The 22,839-nt window shown below is 35.1% G+C and overlaps 1 protein-coding gene across 2 annotated transcripts; it reads left to right on the forward strand.

Moving 5' to 3' along the window:
* The first annotated feature begins 4,411 nt into the window (after positions 1-4,411).
* On the forward strand, positions 4,412-7,479 carry LOC139866735 (chloride channel protein CLC-c-like). Of its 2 annotated transcripts, XM_071855024.1 has the most exons (10): positions 4,412-4,479; positions 4,703-5,058; positions 5,230-5,344; positions 5,447-5,521; positions 5,655-5,753; positions 5,950-6,165; positions 6,384-6,449; positions 6,534-6,565; positions 6,765-6,801; positions 7,338-7,479. In XM_071855024.1, exons 5-10 carry the CDS (start codon positions 5,726-5,728, stop codon positions 7,355-7,357), a joined length of 399 nt encoding a protein of 132 aa, XP_071711125.1. In that variant the 5' UTR covers positions 4,412-4,479; positions 4,703-5,058; positions 5,230-5,344; positions 5,447-5,521; positions 5,655-5,725; the 3' UTR covers positions 7,358-7,479. The 2 variants fall into 2 exon arrangements, with proteins under 2 accessions (XP_071711125.1, XP_071711124.1); XM_071855023.1 differs by having other exon boundaries at positions 6,765-7,479.
* The last annotated feature ends 15,360 nt before the right edge of the window (positions 7,480-22,839 follow it).

Genomic DNA, 22,839 nt, shown 5'->3' on the forward strand with positions numbered 1-22,839 from the left:
ACGAATAGGAATAGCGGGAATAGGGGTGGTAGTGTCTAGTGGAGTTGGTGCCACATCATCCTTATTAAACTCAGGATTTGAATTTTCTAATTCATTAGCCTTTCGTTTCTTTCCTAGTTCGAACTCGTCTTTTGTAATTTCCTGTATTTCCTCCTCGGGTTCACTTTCCTCCTCGGGTTCACTTTCCTCCTCGGGTTCACTTTCCTCCTCGGGTTCACTTTCCGGGTTCTCTATAGTTGGTTCATCCGGAATTTGTGAGTCTTCCCCAAAGATATCATTTTCGTCATCGGATAGGTTAATGACTGGAACACCATCTGAAGATTCTGGTTCGGAGTCGCTGAATGTGATAACAAGTTTTGAGCCCGACATCTATCATACAACAACTAACCCATTAGTACTACATAATATTTACATATAAATTTTAATCAACAATGATAAGCAATGGTTTTTAAATCAGACCCGGTCAAAGTCCAGACTTACTAATGTATCCTAACGACTTATCGGTTAGACACACTAATGCAAACCTGGTTCGCTAAGACCACCGCTCTGATACCACATGTCAAAACCCGTCCTTAACCATAAGAACGTGTTAAATAACGTATGATTTCATTGCGAGGTATTGACCTCTATATGCGACATTTTTAAAAGAAAAACTGCATATATTATACATTACAAACCATGATTCTTATTTTTGTTACAAGCTTTGGACAACATAAAAATGATTATCGTTTAGCGATAATCTTCGACTTACAAACTTTACATATAATGATAACAACACGGTTTCTAGCATATTTTACAACACAGATCCTCGGGTATGCAGTTTTATTTTTGACACAAATATGCGTACGCAAGATCCTGCTCAAATTCAACATTATGCAGCGGAAGCTTTAGTAATCTCCTGAGAATAGACATGTTTTAAAAGGTCAACATAAAGTTGGTGAGATATAGGTTTAGTGCCGGCAGCAATATATATATATAGACCACAAGATTTCGTATATAAACTGTTTAATAAAAATATTCTAAGTGGTTGAGCACTTGGTAACCATACTTAACATTTAATCACGTCGCATATTTCCTTTAATATGAAATCTTACTACACCGTACCAAGTGTAGTCACAAAACGAAGTACTGTGCAACCGTTGAATACTGGTCGTCCAGTCCGGTTGGGGTTGTCAGGCCCGATAGATCTATCAACAGGATTCGCGTTTACAATACCGCTGTAAATATTAGTTACCAAGCTACAGGGAAGTATGCCAGTGGTACAACTCAACGTAGAATATATTTTTCAGTTACTTGTGTCCATAACGTAAAACATAAAATACATGTATTCTCATCCCGAAATATTTAGAGTTTAAAAGTGGGACTATATACTCACGTTCGTCTTGAAGATATATATATTTTTGACTTGGTCTTCCGGTTGATATCACGAACCTATCCATATATAATATATCAATACCTTTTCTTTTTAAACAAACGTCTCATATATATACTTGTTATACTTTTAATACTTTGAATAATTCCTTAGTCCGTAGTTAGCATTTCGTTGTTAGTAATTCAATTTTAATGGTTCATTTGTAGATGTTTAATATACCCGCAATGAAATAAATAAAACCCCCAACGAAATAAATAAAACCCCATAGTATATGTATTGGTCGAGATTAATCTTGACCCACGGTACCGGTGTTGTCAAATGACGTGTTGCGTACATAAAGTACCGGTGTTGTCAAATGACGTGTTGCGTACAAACATGGGATCTTATGATTAATCTTCTCGTATTGTTTATGGGTGATCCTGAACCATATAAAATTGAATTATAAGTACATATATATAAAATATCATGTTATCTTAGAAAGATGTGATTTTATTTAATTTTTCCCAATTAATCCCGAAGTTAAACAAGTCTTGGATAACCAATTTTGTTTCGGTCATAGTTTCTTCGTTACAAATCCGTTTTCGTTGATTCAACTTGCCATCTCCTTGGATCGAGTTCCTCTTTAAGACTATGAACTGAAAATACCTTGGTTTGTATTCAAAATCACACGGCATAGGTGAAACTTTAGTGAAACTTATGAAGTTAAATATTTTCCTTTATGTAAACAACCTTAAATGATTATTTTTCTAAAAATACTTATACTTTGAATTAAATCATGAAATTTTTATGTGTTATCATATTCATATTAAAAATCATTTTTCCAGAAGATAAACTTCCAATTCAAAGTTTAAGATGGTTTTTAATTATCCAACCCAAAACAGTCCCCGGTTGCACTCCGACGTCGTAAAAACAGTTTTTAAGGTGTTCTTTGAAAAACCAAGTTATACCTTGTTAAATTAGTATGTAATTAAGTTATATTACAGGTCTTGAAGTATTTTAAAAGTTAAGTTAGAAGGATCTATTTAGTTTGCAAACAAGTTTGAAAACTTTCAAACTATGTTCTTGTTGTTAAAATTTTATACCACAAAATAAGATAGCTATATATATATGAATCGAATAAGGTTATGAACATAGTTACTACCTCAAGTTCCTTGGACAAGGTTGCTGTAAAAGAGGAGTAAGAACCTAGAACTAAAAGGGTGATGGAATTGGATGAAAGATTGGAAGTAAGTTTGTGTTCTTGGAAGGATTCTTGAAGTGTTTTTGTAAGGGTTTTCTTATGGTGATTAAGTGATGTTTTTGAAGCTAAATGATGGGGAAAATGCTTGGAGATGATCAAGTATGAAGTTAAGAGTATTTTGAGAGAGAAATGGGAGTGTAAGTATGAGAAAATGGGGTGAAGAAATGGTGTGCATGCATAAAAACGTTTTTAGGTTATAAAGGAAAAAAAAGATACCTAACTTTGTTTTCTTGCTAAATAATTCATGCTACTTGACAAATGGTTGGTTCCACATGTTTCTTAATCATTTAAGGCTGCTAAGGAGCAGATTTTTATTGGTATATACCAATAGTAAATACATCTAGAAGCTGCGTATGATACGGGTACATATACCCTAGATATACGTGTAGAAATCTTTGAGAAAACGGAACGAGGATTCAAATATAGCTATCTTTTTTAAATATACTTATATTGTTTTATGTATGTAAGCCCTTTAAAAGTGATAAAATACATATCTATACGATGCATGTATAAGTATTATAGGTTATAAGTATTTATGTCGAAGAACGTTACGTATAGTTATCGTTTTGAAAACTTAAGTTAGTAGTTTCAAAATATACTTATAACTCATTGTTATTAGTACCCAATGAGATGTTAAACATCCTTAGATCATGTTAAATATATATAAATACATATATATACATAAACGTATAATTATCGTATGTTATATAGTTCGTGATATCATCGGTCAAATTGAACGGTCAAACGTTGTGTAAAACTCTTTTCGAAGACATAAGTCTCAACAATTTGGATTGCTTGTCATGTTGGTAAGGTTTAATTTATGTAAATATTAATCTTATAAATATAGAATGATCGAAAAAGTGCGGGTCATTACAAATACCTAGCTTAAGGTGTTGATTTAATCACAAGATCTCTTGTGGTTTGACTAAATTATCCCCAAAAGCTCCACATATTCACTAGAACCCTAAATAACTTGATTCTGCCTTGTGATTCACGGTTTTGTTTGTTTCTAAAGATCCCATCAACATTTCATCCGTGGTATCAGAGCTTGGATTAAAGAAACAACATGGATGTAGTGTTTTATTAAAGATCTAGAGCTTGAACTTTTGGATTTTTGAGTTCTAAAGAGAAATCATCATTAAATTGAGCCTTTTTACGTTTAATTTTCATGTTTAATAGTGTGTTTATGTTATACTTGTTATATTCCAGCTTATAATTATAAAATTTTATGTTTTAACATAAAAAATGAAAGATTTGGTTGATTAACCGTACTTGACTCTGCTGCTACATGAGTGAGTATACGTATGAGGTTCAACTGCACGGTTGACACCACGAGTTAGTAGTGAAGCCCAAGCTTCACCTTTTTAAGTTGGAAGACTTGTTAGAGATTTTGTTGGTTTGTTACACGCACGAGTGACATCTGAAACGCACGGTTCAATATACTTGTGACAACTGAAACGTACGTCTTATCACACACTTGACTTTAAACGTATAGTTCATTGTTTTACGTTTGTGTTTTCTGCTTATTGAAAGTGTTTGAGACTCAATGAATTATTCTTATTCCATCAATCCATATCTATCTATATCTATATTATATATAATAACAAAGTTTTTTTTTTCCTAATCATTTTCAAAAAGATTCAAATGGACAAGAAAGAACCATTAGATCAAAAATCAACTTTCAAAATCAACCGTTGGATCGAGTGATCACTCAACAATTGTCTCATTCCTCAAATCAATTTTTTGAGTGACTACAATGTCCTTTCCTCTTTTTAGCAATCAATAATATGGTAAACAAAATTAAACATTTAGATCCGTCAGTTCACCAACAATTAACGCAGTGTGGATTCCTCTCAAAGATTGAAGAGTAAGAATTCATAACAATCATTAGATTAAAGAGTTTTTTCGAAACTTACACTGCAGAGATGATCCGATCCCCTATGATATCAAAATTAGTTAGTTCGATCTGTATTAAATTAGGGTTCAAGTGTCATATTAGGGATCAAAATTAGCAGTTCTTCTTTTTATTCGATGTTATTGCCTATTCATTTATCGAATTAATTATGTTTGCTGTTTGATATTGATAACAGGATGTTCGTGGAAATATTGATTCTTGATTACTTGATTCATAAAGTCATCTTAATTGGTTTGTAGATCGGGAAGCTATACAAGTATTCAATCAAATTCATCAATACATCAGGGTTAATGATTTCTTAAATTAGTTTGTGATAAGTGGCCATCTTCAATATTCTGCTATGCCTAATCTATTTGCAAACAGCAACCCTAATTTCATATTTGCAGTTACAATCCCATCTTCGACAGATTGAATTGAAAGTAAGAATGAGGTCCGAATGATGAATTATAACCTGTAGTAGATCCATTTTTTAGGTCCTGTTTAAGGTTGTCGTTACAAACACCTCTTCGACCATCTTAACTTCGGGACAAGGTTTGATTTTTACATGTTTTACAGATTTTGAATCACTTTAACTTACTTTGGTTGTATATATATCCTTATTATCGTTCCAGTAACTCGTGAATTTGTATCTATTTATATTTGTAGGATTTTGTTTCGTTAAATGTTATAAATTAAATGTATAAATGTTGCGTGTTTATGCAGTTTAATCAGCTTCATTTGTTCGAAAGAGCATTATCAGCGGAATCAGTTGAGTATGCTAAGGTCTATAGTGTGAAGCTTTGGGCTACCAATGAATAAGTTCCGATAGGAGGTTTTGGTGTGTTACCTTCATAGTTATTTTTAGTGTTGTGTTATTATTATTATTATTATTTTTTTTTTTTTGTATTTCTAATTGTTGAAATTACAAATTAATATGCAGATTTTGGTTGAGGTTAATGAAACTGGGTACATTCTAAGGAAGTCTGAGCATGGTTAGACACTTCTCATCTTTGAGGTAATACTCATCTTTTTATTCGATGAATCTTTTAAATATCACACTTTAACATCTTTGATACAGTTTGCTTAATCTTTTAATTTATTAAATAAGATATGTGTTTCTTAATTCATTCGTTTTCATTGTGAAACAGTTTGATGAGTGACTGAAGTTGATCTGATATGGTTTGGCATTTGAAGAATTTAATCTCATTAAGCAGAATGGATGAATTCGATCTGGAATGTATTCAAAAGTGATTTCTTTTATCCTCTTCCTGCTATACTTTAATTCCATATATCAAATATCAATATGTACTGTTGATTTCTTCAACTGTTGCGTGTAATTCTATATCTATATGTATCGTTTTATTTTGAAATCCCCTCATTTGAGAGTTTTGCAAGTTTGGATGTTTGACTGGAACTGAAATGATACAAAGATGTATTCTGCAGAGGATTTTGCTGAAGTGGGTTTATCAAAAGGGCAAAAGTTGAAAGCTTTGGATATTATGGCAAAAGAGATGGATATTTGTCCTGCCTTACATCTCATTACTAATACATCATCATACTCCAATGTGGAGTCAATGACTCTTGCGAAAGTTGTAGTTGCATTCGGGAAACCGGAGCTTAGTCACTCGTGTGTACTGTGTAGTACTAAAGACTCTCAGAGTAAGCACAATTTACTCTACAATTTAAATAAGTAGATCATTTTCAATTGTAAAGTGCACTATAGGTTTCAAAATGGGTCGGTCAATGGGTGAGAAGTTGTTGCATAGAATGTGAGTGCTTTTTTGTTACATGTCAAAGTGGATCGGGTCAGCCTAGGTTTTCTCGATTAACATCTTTAACATAGAAGTCTGCTTTTCTTTGTTTATAATTTCTTTCAGAAGCACGCATTGCAGTTACAGCTTGCATCTTACTAGGAGTTTCAGTAGCTAATACAAATTCGCTTGGTACAGTTTCTAGCTTGGGTGATCCCGAACTCAAAGTCTCCCTTTACACTATTTTCATTTTTATATGTTATGTTTGAAATACAGGTTTGATTAGCTTGGGTGATCCTGAACTCAAAGTAAGTTTCCCTTTAACATACTGGTAACACGTATGATTCTTACAAGTATGTTAAACAAAACAAAGAAAAATAATTCTCTGATAATGAGACCTTTTGGACCAAATGATAATGCATGTTTACAAGGATGTTTACTTTTATATTTTCTTAACCTTTTTAACGCTTGATGCCATGTGTTTCTTTTTTGGTTTTACTGATACAGGGATCTGTAGGTCCATTATATGCTCTGCCAGAAGTAGGTAATGTGTATACACCTGTACTTGATAGAATTGAAAGCCCTTTGCACTTAAAGAACCTATCACATAAGCTTTTATTAACTGCTTAAACCATTCCTTATGGGTGGCAATTTCAACTCATTCAATTCTGAATGGGTTGATTTGGGTTGTGTTAATTCAGGTCAGTTGGGTCTCAAAGACTTTAAAGTTGCCTAAAGTCCCTTGTTTAATGCATTTGTCTTATTCATAGATGTTATTGTTACCGTTATTAATAGATTAATTGGTTACAAAAATATATAGACAAAAGTGTTAGTGGGTTAGCCTGACCCTTCAAGTTGCGACACAAGCTAAACAAGACCCGACCCTTCAAGTTATTATTTTTTAAAAATAATTCCAACTTTTTTATTTTTGGTTGGTTCATGTATTGTGTATTGAGTTTGCATACACTGTATAAAGTTAGTGTTAGTAGAAGTCTATTGGTTGATTAATTGTTAAAAGACAGATGTTGACCTTCATCCCATTTTAAAACATATCTTTTATAACCTGATAACTTGCATCAGGGACAACTTTCGCCCACTGACTGAAGCAGAATCATGGAGTGTATCTTTTAATTTATTAGTTTTATTATTTTTCATAATTAATGATCGAATCTCCTACATGTATAGTTATTGAATGTAAGATTCAATATATGTTAAAGAAGTTTTTTTTTATATTAATTACAATTGCTATTTGATTTTCTAATCATTCTCTTTTAGAATAAATTTACCGTGTTAACAAATGTTGTGCATAACAAATACAAGTGTAACCAAGCCTGTGCAAGTGGGTCTTGGACATCTTGATCAATTATAATAATAACTCTTATAATAAAAGAGAAGGTGCAAATCTAGGTGGAGTGTCTTGGTACTCCATATAAAATGGACTTCTTTGATATGCCATGGGCCTATCGCTTTTGAATTCCTTGTGTGATGAAAGTCTTGAAAATGTGACAAATCAATTATCATTTTGTACAAAACAACATTAGTAGGCTTCACATGTTTTGTTACATCAATTAAACTAAGTACAAAAGGTTATATGTATAATCCCGCCAAGTCGCGGGTTATAAACTAGTTTATATAGAAAGATATGTCTTGGTGACCAAGCTTCTAACTAACAATATATATAGTTAAATACAATTCTAAACAATATGTCATTCTAATAATAACCAAATATCTATATATGAAATATATCAATGGCTAATATATTATGGAAAATATATGGAATATATCAATGACTATATATGGAATATATCAATGGCTAATATATTAGCCATTGATATATTCCATATATAGATATTTGGTTAATATTAGAATGACATATTGTTTATAATTGTATTTAGCTATATATGGTTAGTTAGAAGCTTGGTCACCAAGACATATATTTGTATATAAATATGGATTGATGGAATGAGAATGATTCATTGAGTCTCAAACACTTTCACTTATTATATCACTTGTAGGGTTGATTGTTTGCTCGCACAAACCCGTTGTTCTTTTGATTCCGCGTCTAACAAAAATATAGCTCGATTGGTATGCATATATGTATCATCGTCCGAAATAATCATGCCAGAATAAATAGTGTAGAGTTGTGCATGTTCTAGGTTTTGTCTCTAAGGAGGTTTATCCTAAATATTACGCTTGCTCCATGTGACCTAGGTCTTATTTGACTAGTAAACATCAATGACTGCCCTAACTTTGTTTATAAAAGGTCTTCCTAGAACTATGAGAGTACTTATATCCACATGAATATCCATAACCATAAAGTCCATAAAGTCGGTCGTGGAAAAATCTGTCCGCCTTAACCAAAATATTCTATACTATACCTTTTGGACAACTAATGATTTGATCAGCTAGTTGGATTGTCATCTTAGTTGGTTAGAGATTTTCTAGCTCCAATCTCTTAAAAAGAGAGTACAACATAAGGTTGATGCTTGCTCATAAATCTACTAAAGCATGAATTTCTCCTGAATGGTATATGGAACATGATAACGTAAATCTTCCGGTATCTCCTAATTATTCAGTTATTCAGGTAATGAATTGTTAATGATTGTTGAGCATTAAGCACTTAATATGAGGTTGCAAACTTTAGGGACTTTATCTTTAGTTGAGAGGAATTTCCTAAGGTATCGACCGGTTAGGTACTTTGGGTAAGGCTTCTAAGAAACTTCCGTCTAGCTTATAGGACGTGAGCTACTCCCTTTTCTTAAGTCGTCCAAGGTATTGAATGGGTATACGGCTCTTAGGAAGTTGTTTCATAATAGATGCAGACTCGGTGTATACTGTTGGTGTAGAAATAAGAGGCTCTTCCACGGGTGGCATAACGGTGGGTTGACTAGCTGTCATGTGAGAGACTAGAGCATCCATTTGTTTAGCTTCCTCTATGCGGTGGTTTTGAAATATGTTCCTAGACAAACTACCTCTAGTCCTAGTGTCAATGTATTGAGTAATTGTCCTATTTGGGTTTCCAAGCTTTTAAGTATAGCCATTTCATTTTTGAGCATAAGTTCAGTTTGATCTTTTCTAACTACGGTTTTTTAGTTCAGATTGCATTGACCTTTGATAAACTGTTGTAGAGTTTCCTATATTTTCGTGAGGATGGTTAGTTTCACAACGGGTTCAATATCTTGGTTAGTGTCGGCTGGTGGACCGGTCAAGGGAAAGGGTTGGTTGTATGGGAGTTGAGATTATCGAGGGTAATAAGGATACCGTGGTTAAAAACGTTATTAAAAGAGTTGTTGATTCATTTTTGGTGGAACTGGTTACCACTGGATTGAAAATATTTTGGGTTAGGTTGGCAAGCATAGTATTGGGCTTATTTGATAGATCCATCGGGTTCCTCGTACTCAATGTTGTATTCTCTGGATGGAGCAAGGTTTGGGCTGGTACAAGTAGGACATGATTGTACTTAGTGAACTTGTTGGGGATGCTTCTTTAAATCTCCAATCTTTTTCGCAATTGTTCCTGTTAGTGCATTTGAATGAGTCCCTAGACATATATTGGATGCTTATGAATCGTACTTCAGTTATTGGGTTACCATGATCTTATGATGTAATCCTATCTATTTTTACTTGTGCATATATTTCTGTCATGCATGGTTATACTGTGATACAAGTGCAAGATGTGGATGTTTGTTAGGACCCCGGGAATTGCATAGATTGTGTGCTAAGCCTTGTAATGGTGGGATATTGAAGAGGGCTATAAATATCCCACAAGGCAACCTTAGATGCAAGCCATCACACATAGCCAAAGTACCTAAGTGAGTTCAAGAGAGTTGTGGAATTAGTCAATACTGTATATTTGACTAATTCTCTCAACATTCATATCAATATACACGGTATTCATACGTAATCGGACCTAACACGTGGTATCAGAGTGGGACCTTTAACGAAACGAAGGAGATCCCTACGAATATCATGTGTATCTTCTAACCATCTTCATACCGAATCTTCAAATCTTCATATCACATTCATACTCATCTTCGAATCTTCATCCAATCTTCATACACATCTTCAAATATTCAACCGAATCTTCATATCTTCGAACAAATTTCTTTTTACCGAATCCAATTTTTATCCAAAATCTAAAATACCGAGTCACTATCTCACCTCATCTCTCTCAATAATGCTTAACTAGTCAACTACAACAAATAACAAAAAAATAGGATACCGAATCCGTTGTTTTCTCTCTCCTGATTTCGTACAACATCAGATCTATCTTTCTCTCTCCTCTATCCTGACAGCTATAGTGATCTGTCTCTATCCTATCATACATAAAAAAATGTACCGAGTCTAAATCACAGTACCGAGTCTTATCTCTCCATAAATACTATACATCGATAATCTTCATCTTCATAATTGAATTTCATCTTCATGTATAACGACAACAGATTCAGATAATCTAAACATTAGATCTTCATCGAGCTTAAAATTCATCTTCAACATCATCAATTTAGAAGCAGATTCGGTATCTTATCATCAAGCAAAATTTCAAACTTCTTCAATTGATTATTCTAAAAACAAATAGCTCAACAACGTGATTCACATATCTATCCTATATCTCGTTCATCATATTCAATCAACATGATTCGATTCGTAATTTTTGAGGTCGTGTTCTTCATTTGTTCAAAACCGAAACTGAATAGGTCTCTGGATTGATTCAGCAGCTCATAGAGTGAATTGAACATAGATTTATATTCATCATCATTCGTTTAAACTATGTGATGCTTCAATTCGTATTCTATAACATCACAAATTTCATATTTGAAGAGTCAAAGCTTCGGTATAAAAGTCAACTAGTTGAGATGTGTTTCAATTCGCAGGATATAGGATGTTTCTGGTGAAATTGATGATCGACGAGCAATCAATAGGTGATTTTCAACAACTTTGAGGAAGAAATCGAAGCCTGAAATAAAGTGAATTTGAAAATCAATTTCTCATCTTCATCTTCAATGTCGTGACCTGTTCTTCATTAATTCTACAAGTTAGATGCTGATTTGGATTGAATCACTTCAGAATAATGTTAATCGCCACTATTGACAACCTCAGGAATCAACTTTGAAGCTTAATTTCATTAGATTCGAATTTCACATATTTCGGTTACACACTCGGTATAGAGAACTCGGTATAAGCTTCGGTATTAGCTTCGGTATTGATTTCGGTACCTGCACTTGTATTATATTCGGTATTGGATCAGTTATTGATTTGTTACAAAAGTCTTGGGCTACCGAATCTGCTAGCAAGCCCATTTGTTACCGAATTTTGGCTTATCGAATCTTCTAAGCTGACAATTTGACAATTTTACAAGATCAGACCCTGACAAGTTTTAAGATTTTGCAAGACAAGTCCCTTACTGAATATGGGAGCTAATTTGACACTTTTAGTCCTTTACAGAATCTGATTCTTTGCCAGACCAGTCCTTACCGAATTTGGACTAACTGTGCAATAATTTTCAGCAGTTAAAAGTTAACGAAACGTTCAAAAACTAAATTTGATTCACCGGAATCATATTTTGAGGGGGAGAAAAGGCGTTAATACTTGATATTATTCAACGTTTCGTGATGATGACACTCGATTTCATTGTAAGATTCAATCATCGAGACAAGAGATGTTCTTGTTGTTACAACACTCCCGAAAAATGTGCTTTTATCAGATTTGTGGAAGATACAAAAGCTACACAACTTGAGTCAATTGCTTTGTTAATGACCCCACGAGAACCATCCTCTGTTGAAGAGACTACACATTATGAATATAGTTGTTCATGCCACAACAAAAGTGAACGTTCCAATTGTATCTTTATACAACACAAACTTCATCAACAACTTCAAACAGAACTTCAACAGATGCGAGAACAAGAAGTTCAAACGACATCTTCAGAGATTTCTAAGTTGCAAGCTCAAATCAAAGAATTGGAATCTCAAGTTGCATACAGTAAATCAGAATCAGAAAAGCTTCAAAAGAAATTGACTACTCTTCAAAGTGACTTAGAGAGTCAAGCAAAGACTTACAAAGAAAAAGATGAGAGTACCGCACACATCATTCAGGATCTTCATTCACAGGTTGTTAAAAAACTAATACTTTCCAAGGAATGTGAGCTTAATTCAAAGATCATCACTCAACTTCGCAATCAAAATCGAACATTAATGTGTGACTTTGAGAAATGTATTTCCGAATTACAAAAGGAGGTAGATGTTAAATCACCGCCAATTCCGAAACCCAAAATGGTGTCACTAGGAGTGAATACTGATCCGATATTAGTAGTGGATAAATCAACGACTAAGATTCTGAATTCTCCTCAAACGGTTGAGAAGAAGGTCATCAAGACGAAATCCACTCCTCCTACAATTCCTAGACCCAAGAAATCATTTTCCTACAATTCTTATCAATGTTGACTTTACTAGACTCAGTCACACGTACGAGTGAAGCCTCACTTGTACGAATGACAAGCTCATGCGCATGGTTGTGCTGATATGAGTCCTAAACCTAATTTGTTGGAATACACACGAGTGAGCGACCAACTGTACGATTGGGTCTGCTCACACGTACTTGTGAGATGTGACCCGTACAGTTGACAAGTAAGTGGAGGTATATATATATATATATATAGTGTTATGTTCTTCATTTTAGGTTATGTAACACCCCAGCTTAACATGACCACAATATTGTCCGCTTTTCCAGCAAGCGCACGACTTTTTCTTGGCGACCACACACGAGAAGCACTTTCCTAGAAGGTCACCCATCCTGGTAGTGCTCTCACCCGAGCACGCTTAACTATAGCTTACTCACACATCTGCTCTGCCTGCGGTCCCAAAACGTGTTGTCTCATTTAAGCGTGAGTATTACCTTATAATCCCATGATCACTCATGCCTGTGGGCGATGTGAGATTTGCCTAGGGTGTTACCTTCACCCCCTAGGGACTCATCATCCTCGATGAGGTTTACCCCACCACCCCTAACGGCACATGAGTGGCTCTGATACCATTTTGTAACACCCCAGCTTAACATGACCACAATATTATCCGCTTTGCCCGCAGGCGCACGACTTTTTCTTGGCGACCACACACGAGAAGCACTTTCCCAGAAGGTCACCCATCCTGGTAGTGCTCTCGTCTGAGCACGCTTAACTGCAGTGTACTCACACATCTACTCTGCCTGTGGTCCCAAAACGCGTTGTGTCATTTAAGCGTGAGTATTACCTTATAATCCCATGATCACTCATGTCTGTGGGCGATGTGGGATTTGCCTAGGGTGTTACAGATTAAGCCTCTCATTTGTTTCACTCAGATCTGGTAACCCTAGCCGATTCTCTCTCTGTGCTTCAAGTCCAAAACCTTGCATTCCATAAAAGCATTCCATATTCACTAGAGGGTTCAATACACTTATTCCTCCTTGTGTGTGTTGAATCTATTGGATTCTGAAGATTTAAATCATGTGTTATCATTGGTATCAGAGTGTTGGTTGAGGAAACAACATCATCCTAGTGTAATTTTGATGATTTATGAGCTACTATTTTGGGTTTGTTGTTTTAAGAGAGTTTGAATAAAAAAGTTATCATTTTTACATTTGTAATAGTGATTAGAGAGTGTGTTTATGTTAGTTTAGTGCTAATACAGCTTGTGAATGAAGAATTTGGTGTTTTACATCATTTTCTAGTGATTTGGGGTGATTAACCTACTGATATACTGTTGAGTTTTGGAAGAACACTCAACCGCATGTCTGAGCTTACGGTTGAGCTCACAAGCACGGTTAGCCTAAACTTTGGATGTTTTGGTATTTAATGGGTAACTAGCACAGTTGATCATACGGTTGATCATTGACCTGTACGCATGAAGATTGAAACGCATGTTAATCATACGGTTGATCTGAATCGCACGTCTGGTTTTTAGTGTTGTTGTCTGTTGAGAAGTTAAAGTCACTCGCACGGTTGACCTGCTGACTCGTACGGGTGATAATAGTTCCTTTTGACTCGTATGATCGAGTATTGGAACCACACGGTTTAGTTTTTAAATTGATTGTTTACAATATGTTCAATTCAAATGCTTATGCGTTGGCTGCTCCTTTGGTGCAAAGTATTACGAATATGACTCAACGATTACTCTTTGCTGAAAGTGAATCCGGTAGTGGTACGAAATGTCCAAGACAGATGAATATAGATAACTACTCTACGTGGAAGTCTAGATTTAAGATTTGGTCTGATGGTTAAGACACGAAGCTTTGGAAGTACATTGAAACCGAATTTCAGTCACCACGTTCAACGGTCACAGATGAGTTGCACACTCTACATAATATGCTTAATGAAGAACGTGATGAATACAATTTGGAGAAAAAGATGTACTGTAATTTGACTATTGCACTTGATGGTCCTATTTTTCATCAATTTCTATGCCATGATAATTCGTTCAAGATATGCGAAGCATTGAGAACGTTCAATAAAGGAAATACTGCTTACAGAGCTCGAAAAGGATTAAAAATTGAAGGTTGAATTTGATAATTTTCACTTGCAAGTAGGAGAATCTATTACAGATTTGGTGGAAAGATATCGTCACTTGCTTGCTAAACTTCACAAGCATGATGTAACCATTGATGAGAAGGATAAAGTGGTATGTCTAGCAGGAGCACTTCCATTGGAATGGAATGGTTTTGTATTAACAATGAAGACTAGTGGAGAACTACCTATTGCTACTGTGAACTCATTTATTGCAAGATTTCAAGTAGAAGAATTGGAACTTTTAAACAAAATGAAAAAGTCTAAACAAGTTCAAGACACCACGATGTATTATCTAGTTGGCTATACACCTGCTAAATCTGCACATGCTCCATTCCAAACTGCCTTTGCAACAAATAATCAGAGTATGTATGGTTCAAATGTTAGTACTCCATGCATTCAACAGTCTTCCTATCCATAACAGGCTTCACCATGTCCACTTAATACTCAACCACATCCTACTTCGGATACCACAAAAATGTCTACACCGTCAGCATCAAATGTTCTGTCTACACTTAAAATTATCAAATCTTGTAAACTCTTATGACAATTATCTTGATGGTCATGTAGGTAATATTCATCTAACTAAAGAGGATTATCAACAACTTGATAAGGATGAAGCTGAAAAGATGGATATAATGTGGGGTATGGCAAATCTTGTGCGAAGAACTAGAGATTATGAAGAGCGATCTGGGAAACCAATTAGTTTGGCCAAAGATTCAAAGCTGGGTTTTGATATGAATACTGTTACTTGTTACACCTGTGGAGAACAAGGTCATTTTTCAAGACAGTGTACAAAACAGAAGAAGCAGGGTAACCACAATCCTTTCAGAAGTCAGAACTATAATCGAAATAGTTCTCCGAGTCAAACAATAAAATGAGAGATTTACATCACTGCTAAGGGAAATAATATAGACAAGACTAAGAGTCCTAACAAAGCTTTAGTTGTCATTCATGGTCATGATGACGACTAGTCTATTAAGTTGAATGTGAATGATCAACAACCTAAAGCTAACATGGCATAGATCACTGAAGTTGAAACAAACCGTGTACCTGATCAAGACATAATTGAGAAGTTAACTGCTCGTTCTGAGAGAGCTGAAGAATTATCTCGAACTATTCGAAAGGAAAGATTCAGAAACAAGGTAAAGACAAATTCAAGAAAGCACGTGATTCAGTTCCTCGAACATCTGAATCTGGAAGTGTTTCACCTACTTCATCAGAAGAAAACTTCTTCAAAAGTTGGAAGACTACATATGGTGATACCTCACTTTTTGATGGTAATAATCTAGAAGCTGAACAAACTCATGAAACAACGTTTGATGCTAATAGAGAACTTGAAGAATGGGGTCGAATGATTGTTGTATAATTGGAGATGCTAGTTCTTATGGGTGAAGGTTCACATATTGAGAGTTTGAACTCAGAAGATGAAGAAGCTGATAAGAAGAAGGATTCAGAGGTAGAAGATCTAAATGATCGTGTTGTAGAGGATCAAGTTGATTTAGAAGAAGTGAACCAGTAAGCAGTGAATCTACTGAGAATGTGTTTATCAGAAAGTGATCGAGAGAAAGTCTCTGGTTTAACAAGAGCTAAAGATATTTGGGATAGACTTGAGTAGATTCATTTGGGTAAAGATAGTGAGAATGGTGACACGTCTGCATTTCTTACAGATTCTTCAGAGTCAGAGGATAAGTTCGATGATGTGGAAAAGACAGATTACTTTGCTTTTATGGCTATAACTTCTTCATCAAACAGTGCTCAACAGGTATCTTCTGATTCACCCACTGAATGTGTTACATGTGTTGAGCTTAAAGCTACAATAGATAATTTAAACAAGTCTTATGGTGAGATACATGATAAATATCAGGCAAATCTTGTTACCAAAAATATTGAAAAAGATTTGAAAGAGGAAATTAAGGTTTATAAAAAGCATATTTATGATCTTAAATGTTATAATGTTGAGATAAATCAAGCTTTAATTAAACGTATTAACACAATTAGTGAATTGAAAAAGGAAAATGAATGTGTTAAAGCAGATTCTGAAGCTCTTTCTATTTAAATGAAATGTTGGGCAAATGCATCTTAACGGAATGCATTAATGGTAGAGATAAATGATCCAAAAGGTAAAGGGTTTGGATATAAGTTCTCCAACATTTCAAAATGAATATGTTAATGCCAATTTGGATGATGGTCAACCAGAAGACTGCATATCTCCAAGTTATGAGGACTATGTTGAGAAAAACAAGAAGGCTAGCTCAATGGAGAATGAGACTTCAAATGAATCAACAGAAGGGTCATTAGATCATGAAGAAGATAAAAAGAATGGTCTAGGAGATAATACTGAGAAAAGAAAGGCGATAACACCTAGAGGTCCTGTCCGTATTTTGAGAAATCCAAAGTTTGCTAATCGACATGTTCCTCCTGTTACCCCTAAACCTACTCTGAGAGAGAAACAAAATGACTCTCCCGTGATTGCAAAAACACAATATCCTTCTACTCCAGATTCAAATAATACGAACCACTCTAGCGAATACTGATATCGGCCAAAAAGTCACGTTTTTACCCCCGATATTGAGCCCTAAAACCATAAAGTTCCAAAATTAATCGCCAAAATAATCACTTTGTTGGTTAATTTGGTAGATTTAGTAATTACAAAGGCTATGTTTCAAGAATCACTAAAAACGGATGAAAAACGAGGAAAAACGAGCAAAACCGGCTAAGACGATTAACTCGCGTTTAAATAACTTATTTTATAATTTTTGGAAAAGTTTATTTACTTAATCTCATGTTGTAGGATATTCAATTACGAACACATGGGCGCAAGAATCGTCAAAAACAGAGCTAAAACGAAGATTCTAGAGCGAAAACGGTGAAAGATAAGATACGATCCAGCAAACCCCTTGCCAAATGGCTTGCCATAATGGAAAACGGCATGCCAGCAAACGGGCACCAAAAACGGCTTGCTGGAGCAAACGGGCATAAAAAACGGCCTTGGCAAACGGCTCGCCAAACCCCTTGCCAAACGGCCTGCCAGGGGTTTTTCAGTAATTTAATTACAATTTTGCCACCAAGCATTTCCTTTAAATGGGGACTTCATCCCACCATTTCAACACACCATTCCTCACTTCTCTCTCTAAATATCTCTCTATAGTCGCTCTCTAGTGATCTATAGGAGATTAGTTCTCTCTCTACTTTCTCTCTAGATTCTAGAGAGAGAAAAGTACAGAGATTAGGAAAATAATTATCCCTCTATTGTCGCTCTCTAGTGATCAATAGGAGATTAGTATGTAGTTAGTAGTAGAAGCTATCGAGCATTGTAACGCTACAGATATTATGAAGAAATACAAGTGTTATTCTGCCGACATTATTCGGTAATATCTCTCCTTTCTTTTATTAATTTATTATAATATTCTTTTTCGATGTTTGTGATTTATTAATTTTAGAAATGCTTGTTGCCATGATGTGTGAATAATTGCTTGATTGTTTGCCATGATTTAATAATGTTAGTTAAGGATGATTATCGTTTCGTATTCGCTTTCTGTCTATGATATTAAACCTCGTTATTATCGTCCTTCCACCAATAAACGTGATTAAAACCTTTTATAAAGTTGACAATTATAAGGTAATTAATTATCTGTGTTTATATATTGGTCAAGGTATGAACTCATCGGAAATACTATAAAGTACATGGGGAATTACCGTAGGACCAAATCAAGACATTGGTCAAGAGTATAAGACTCGAGGAAATACTGTTGCAATAGTAGAGTACAGTGTTGATGTACTATAGGACCACTTGAGCATGGTAAAGGTTAGAAGCTATGGAACCACTATAAGTCTAGTACATGGTGGATAACTAAGGGATTTATTGGGTAGATTTTAGTAAGGGCTGGTTTAAGTCATAAATGGGAATTTAATGCACTACAATACAAACTAAGCTTATAAATCTTTAAGGATGACTGAGAACTATCGGAGGTTCTAATTTGTCTACAGACCCTTAGATTTTACCAAATCATTGACAGATTGGAATTCGAAACACAATCATAACCACTCACTTGGGTGAGAGACTAAGGTGTTAAGAAAGGTTGGATATTATATGGCTATGCTACTTTATTCGTGCGCCCAAGATATGCATTGCATCTAAGACAGATCATTTATATCATTAAACCGGATAAAGCGTCAGGAGTTGAGCATAGTCCATCCGATCAGAATCTTCAAAGCCTAGTTCCTCGTGACAAGCTAATAGGGAAACCACTTAGTAGGGAATCTAGTGTTCACACCAAGGTATATCTATCCAAGGAGTGTCTTATAATCATCCCGACACTACGTTATCTTAAATCATGGTGAACCATGTCTTCTTTGTCCTTGGTTGTTGCATGCTAGCTAGATTATATTAATTATATTGCTTTAATATCTTAATTACAATTATATAAACTATTCAACCCAACTATTGCCTTTACACAATTTGATATTCCGGATAAAGTGGTGTCTAGAATAAACCGATTGGACTTGGTTGTTGGATTTTCCAAACAGTAACCAATTTATTGGGACCAAAAGGATCCAGCCTCTCCACACAAGGTGTACCTGGCCACTAGTCTTGGATACTAAATTATGTACAAACCCAATCTTAATTACTAACTTATTTAAATAAACTCCGTTTCAAATTCGACCGCTCAAGGAACGACCGTAGGTCATATTTGCCCTTGCTAACCCATAGGAAGGAATAATAGATTTAGGCCCAGTATATATAAATTAAACAACCAACTTCTTCTGTTGATATCCTGAATTGACGTTTTGCGACCTAACGACACCGCATAAATAAACCGTCTGATTGGGGCATATCATAGGAGTAGTTAAATTTTTGGCGCCGCTGCCGGGGAGCGGTAGTACGATTTGGAGCCTGTTTAGATTAGTTAGTTTTTAAGAGACCCTTTTGACTGAGACTAGCTTTGTCAGAAGTTAATAGTTTACCGCAGTTAGTTTAGATAATATTAGCTTAATTTAGATGAAAAGTTTAAAATGGACTTCCTTATTAGTGAACCTTTAGGATGGTTTAACCTACTTAGACAGCTAAGAATTCTTCCAACACATCCTTTCTTCTATCCGATATCATACATTGTACCCATCCGACGAGATCCACACTTACCTACCGATAGTTCGACGATGGCCGCACGCATCACTCTCGCTGACATCACCAAACCCTCGTTAGAAGGACGAGGAGGACCGATACTCTATCCAGAGGTTAACGGAGCATCTTTTGTGTTTAAGCATAGCATTATACAACTCATTCAGGACCATTGCCAGTTCCACGGCTTACCAATTGATGATCCCAACTCTCACTTAGATAGATTCCTCTCCTTATCCAACTTATATAAGTAAAACAGGGTTGAACAAGATGTAGTTCGTCTGTATCTATTCCCCTATTCCCTAACTCTTCATGCAAAAACCTGGTTCGAGGGGTTAGAACACAACTCTATCACCTCATGGGAGGAAATGGCAACAACTTTCTTAATCAAGTACTTTCCCTCGTCAAAACAAATCAGACTTAGGATTGATATCGTTAACTTTCAACAAGTATGCGATGAATCACTCTACACTGCATGGGAAAGATTCAAACACTTGCTTCGAAGATGCCCGAATCACCGTCTTGAGAGCTCTGATCAAATTTTGACCTTCTACAAAGGTCTGAATTGGAACAACAAGTCTACTCTTGATACTGTTTCTTAAGGTAACTTCATGAAATTTACCGTAGACGAGGCAAAGAGATTGATCGAGGAGATGACTTTGCACCATCACGATTGGAACACGGAAGATCACATTTCATCAGCAACACCGCTTTCCGCCTCCGATCCTATCAAAAATAAAACCATCAAATTTCTCTAGGACAAAATAGAAAACCTCACCAAAGAAGTTGGTGAGCTAAAGAAACTCCCGCAACATGTATCTCAAGTGCAATTATGCCAGAATTGTACTGACCCACATTCGGCCAAGTTATACGAGGCTGAGTGTGAGGACTCTATTGTCTACTCCGATAAGATCCTAGCTTATCCGCACAACCAATCTACCAAACCCACTACCCCACCAGAGATAAGTCCAGAGGATGTCCTACTTCGTATCATTAACATGATCACAACAAGACAAGACGCAGCTGACTTAGTCATGACTAATCACTTGAGTAGTCTTGAAAATCAAATAAGCGAGCCAAATCAACGTCTCGATTCTCTAGGTTGTCCTAAAATTGACTCAAAGGTGGCACATAGTCAACCTTCAGTTTCTTCTAAGGAGAGGAAACTAACTAATACCCGTTCGGTAGTAGTCATTGAGTCATCACCTAAACCTACTGGGAAAACACCCATTCCATTCCCGGGCCATCTCAAGCAAAGACATAACAAGATGAAATCTTTTAAGCTTTACGGTAAATTTTTAAACACTGTGTCTAAAAATCCTTATAGTAAGAAGTATTTTAGGAAACTCCTATCAACCAAGGATAAGGTACCCGAAGTAACCAATGTCCCACTGAACGCGGATTGTTCAGCCATTTTCTTAAATACTCTTCCTAAAAAACTAGGGGATACCGGACGATCCCTTGTTCTATCTACCAATCTGGTACTATCTATTCTCTCGCTGACCTTGGTGCCAGCATCAATCTCATGCCCTACTCACTATTCCAAAGACTCGAAATTGGAAACCTTAACCCTACCAAAATGAGCATCCAGCTAGCTGACGAATCCACTAGATATCCTAAGGGAATAGCTGAGAACGTCATGGTTAAGATCGACAAATTCCTTTTTCCAACAGACTTCATGGTTGTGGATTCTAAAGAAGACGTGAAAACCCCTATCATCTTAGGAAGACCTTTCATGAATACAGCCAAAGCGATCGTTGACGTTTATTCACGGACTATCACCTTGAGAGCCCGTGGAGAAGAGGTCACTTTCACGATCGACGAGTCTGTATGTCCTTCTGATGAGAACGGCAAAGTAAATACCATCTCCACTAGGAAAGTCACCTTCTATTCCGAGAATGAAGAGAAGAAGATAGAAGTAGAAGGCAAGAGGAATAACCACTCCACACCAACCCAATCTTCACTCCCACCTTATTTTGATCTTTTAATGACTAGAGAGGATTTTGTTCTAGAAGAACTCTTTGAACCAATTATACTTGAATCTCTCGACCAAAGTGACAAGGAGGTGGATAAAGAAATTGAAATGGAGAGCCCGGATGAGAAGAAAGAGATGGAGGATTCTAGCACCGAAGTAGTTGTTAATGTTGCTACCACATTGGATGTAGTGACCCGAACTTTTCCACGATTATATATTAAATAAAAACTATATTTACATTATTAAATGTTTTCAACATGTTAAGCAATCAAACTTGTTAAGACTTGATTAATTGAAATGAGTTTCATGTAGACAATTGACCACCCAGTTGTCCGGCGATTCACGAAACGTTAAAACTTGTAAAAACGACATGACAATATATATATGGATATATATATATATATATATATATATATATATATATATATATATATATATATATATATATATATATATATATATATATATATATATATATATATATATATATATATATATATATATAACATGATATTATGATAAGTAAGTATCTCACAAAGTATATTAACAAAGAGTTATATGCATAAAATGAAACTATCGAACTAAAGAAACTCGAAACGATGTATATAACGATTATCGTTATAATAACGTTTTAATTAAAATAAATACATATGTATTGTAGTAAGAAATGAACACACTTTTTTTAACATGATAAAATGATAATTAATTATATCATTAAGTGTATTAACATTAAACTACACAAGTAAGATGAGACTACTAACTTAAGGATTTCGAAACAATATATATATGTAACGATTATCGTTGTAATAGTATTTTAACATATATATATGATATTAAGATATATTATTACACCATGTTATCATGTTAACATAAAAATTTAACATCTCATTTGGATATAATAACAATGGATTAATTATATTTAACAAGATCGTTAACTTAAAGGTTTCGAA

The sequence above is a fragment of the Rutidosis leptorrhynchoides genome, chromosome 9 (genome assembly GCF_046630445.1).
Source record: "Rutidosis leptorrhynchoides isolate AG116_Rl617_1_P2 chromosome 9, CSIRO_AGI_Rlap_v1, whole genome shotgun sequence".
Taxonomy (NCBI): domain Eukaryota; kingdom Viridiplantae; phylum Streptophyta; class Magnoliopsida; order Asterales; family Asteraceae; genus Rutidosis; species Rutidosis leptorrhynchoides.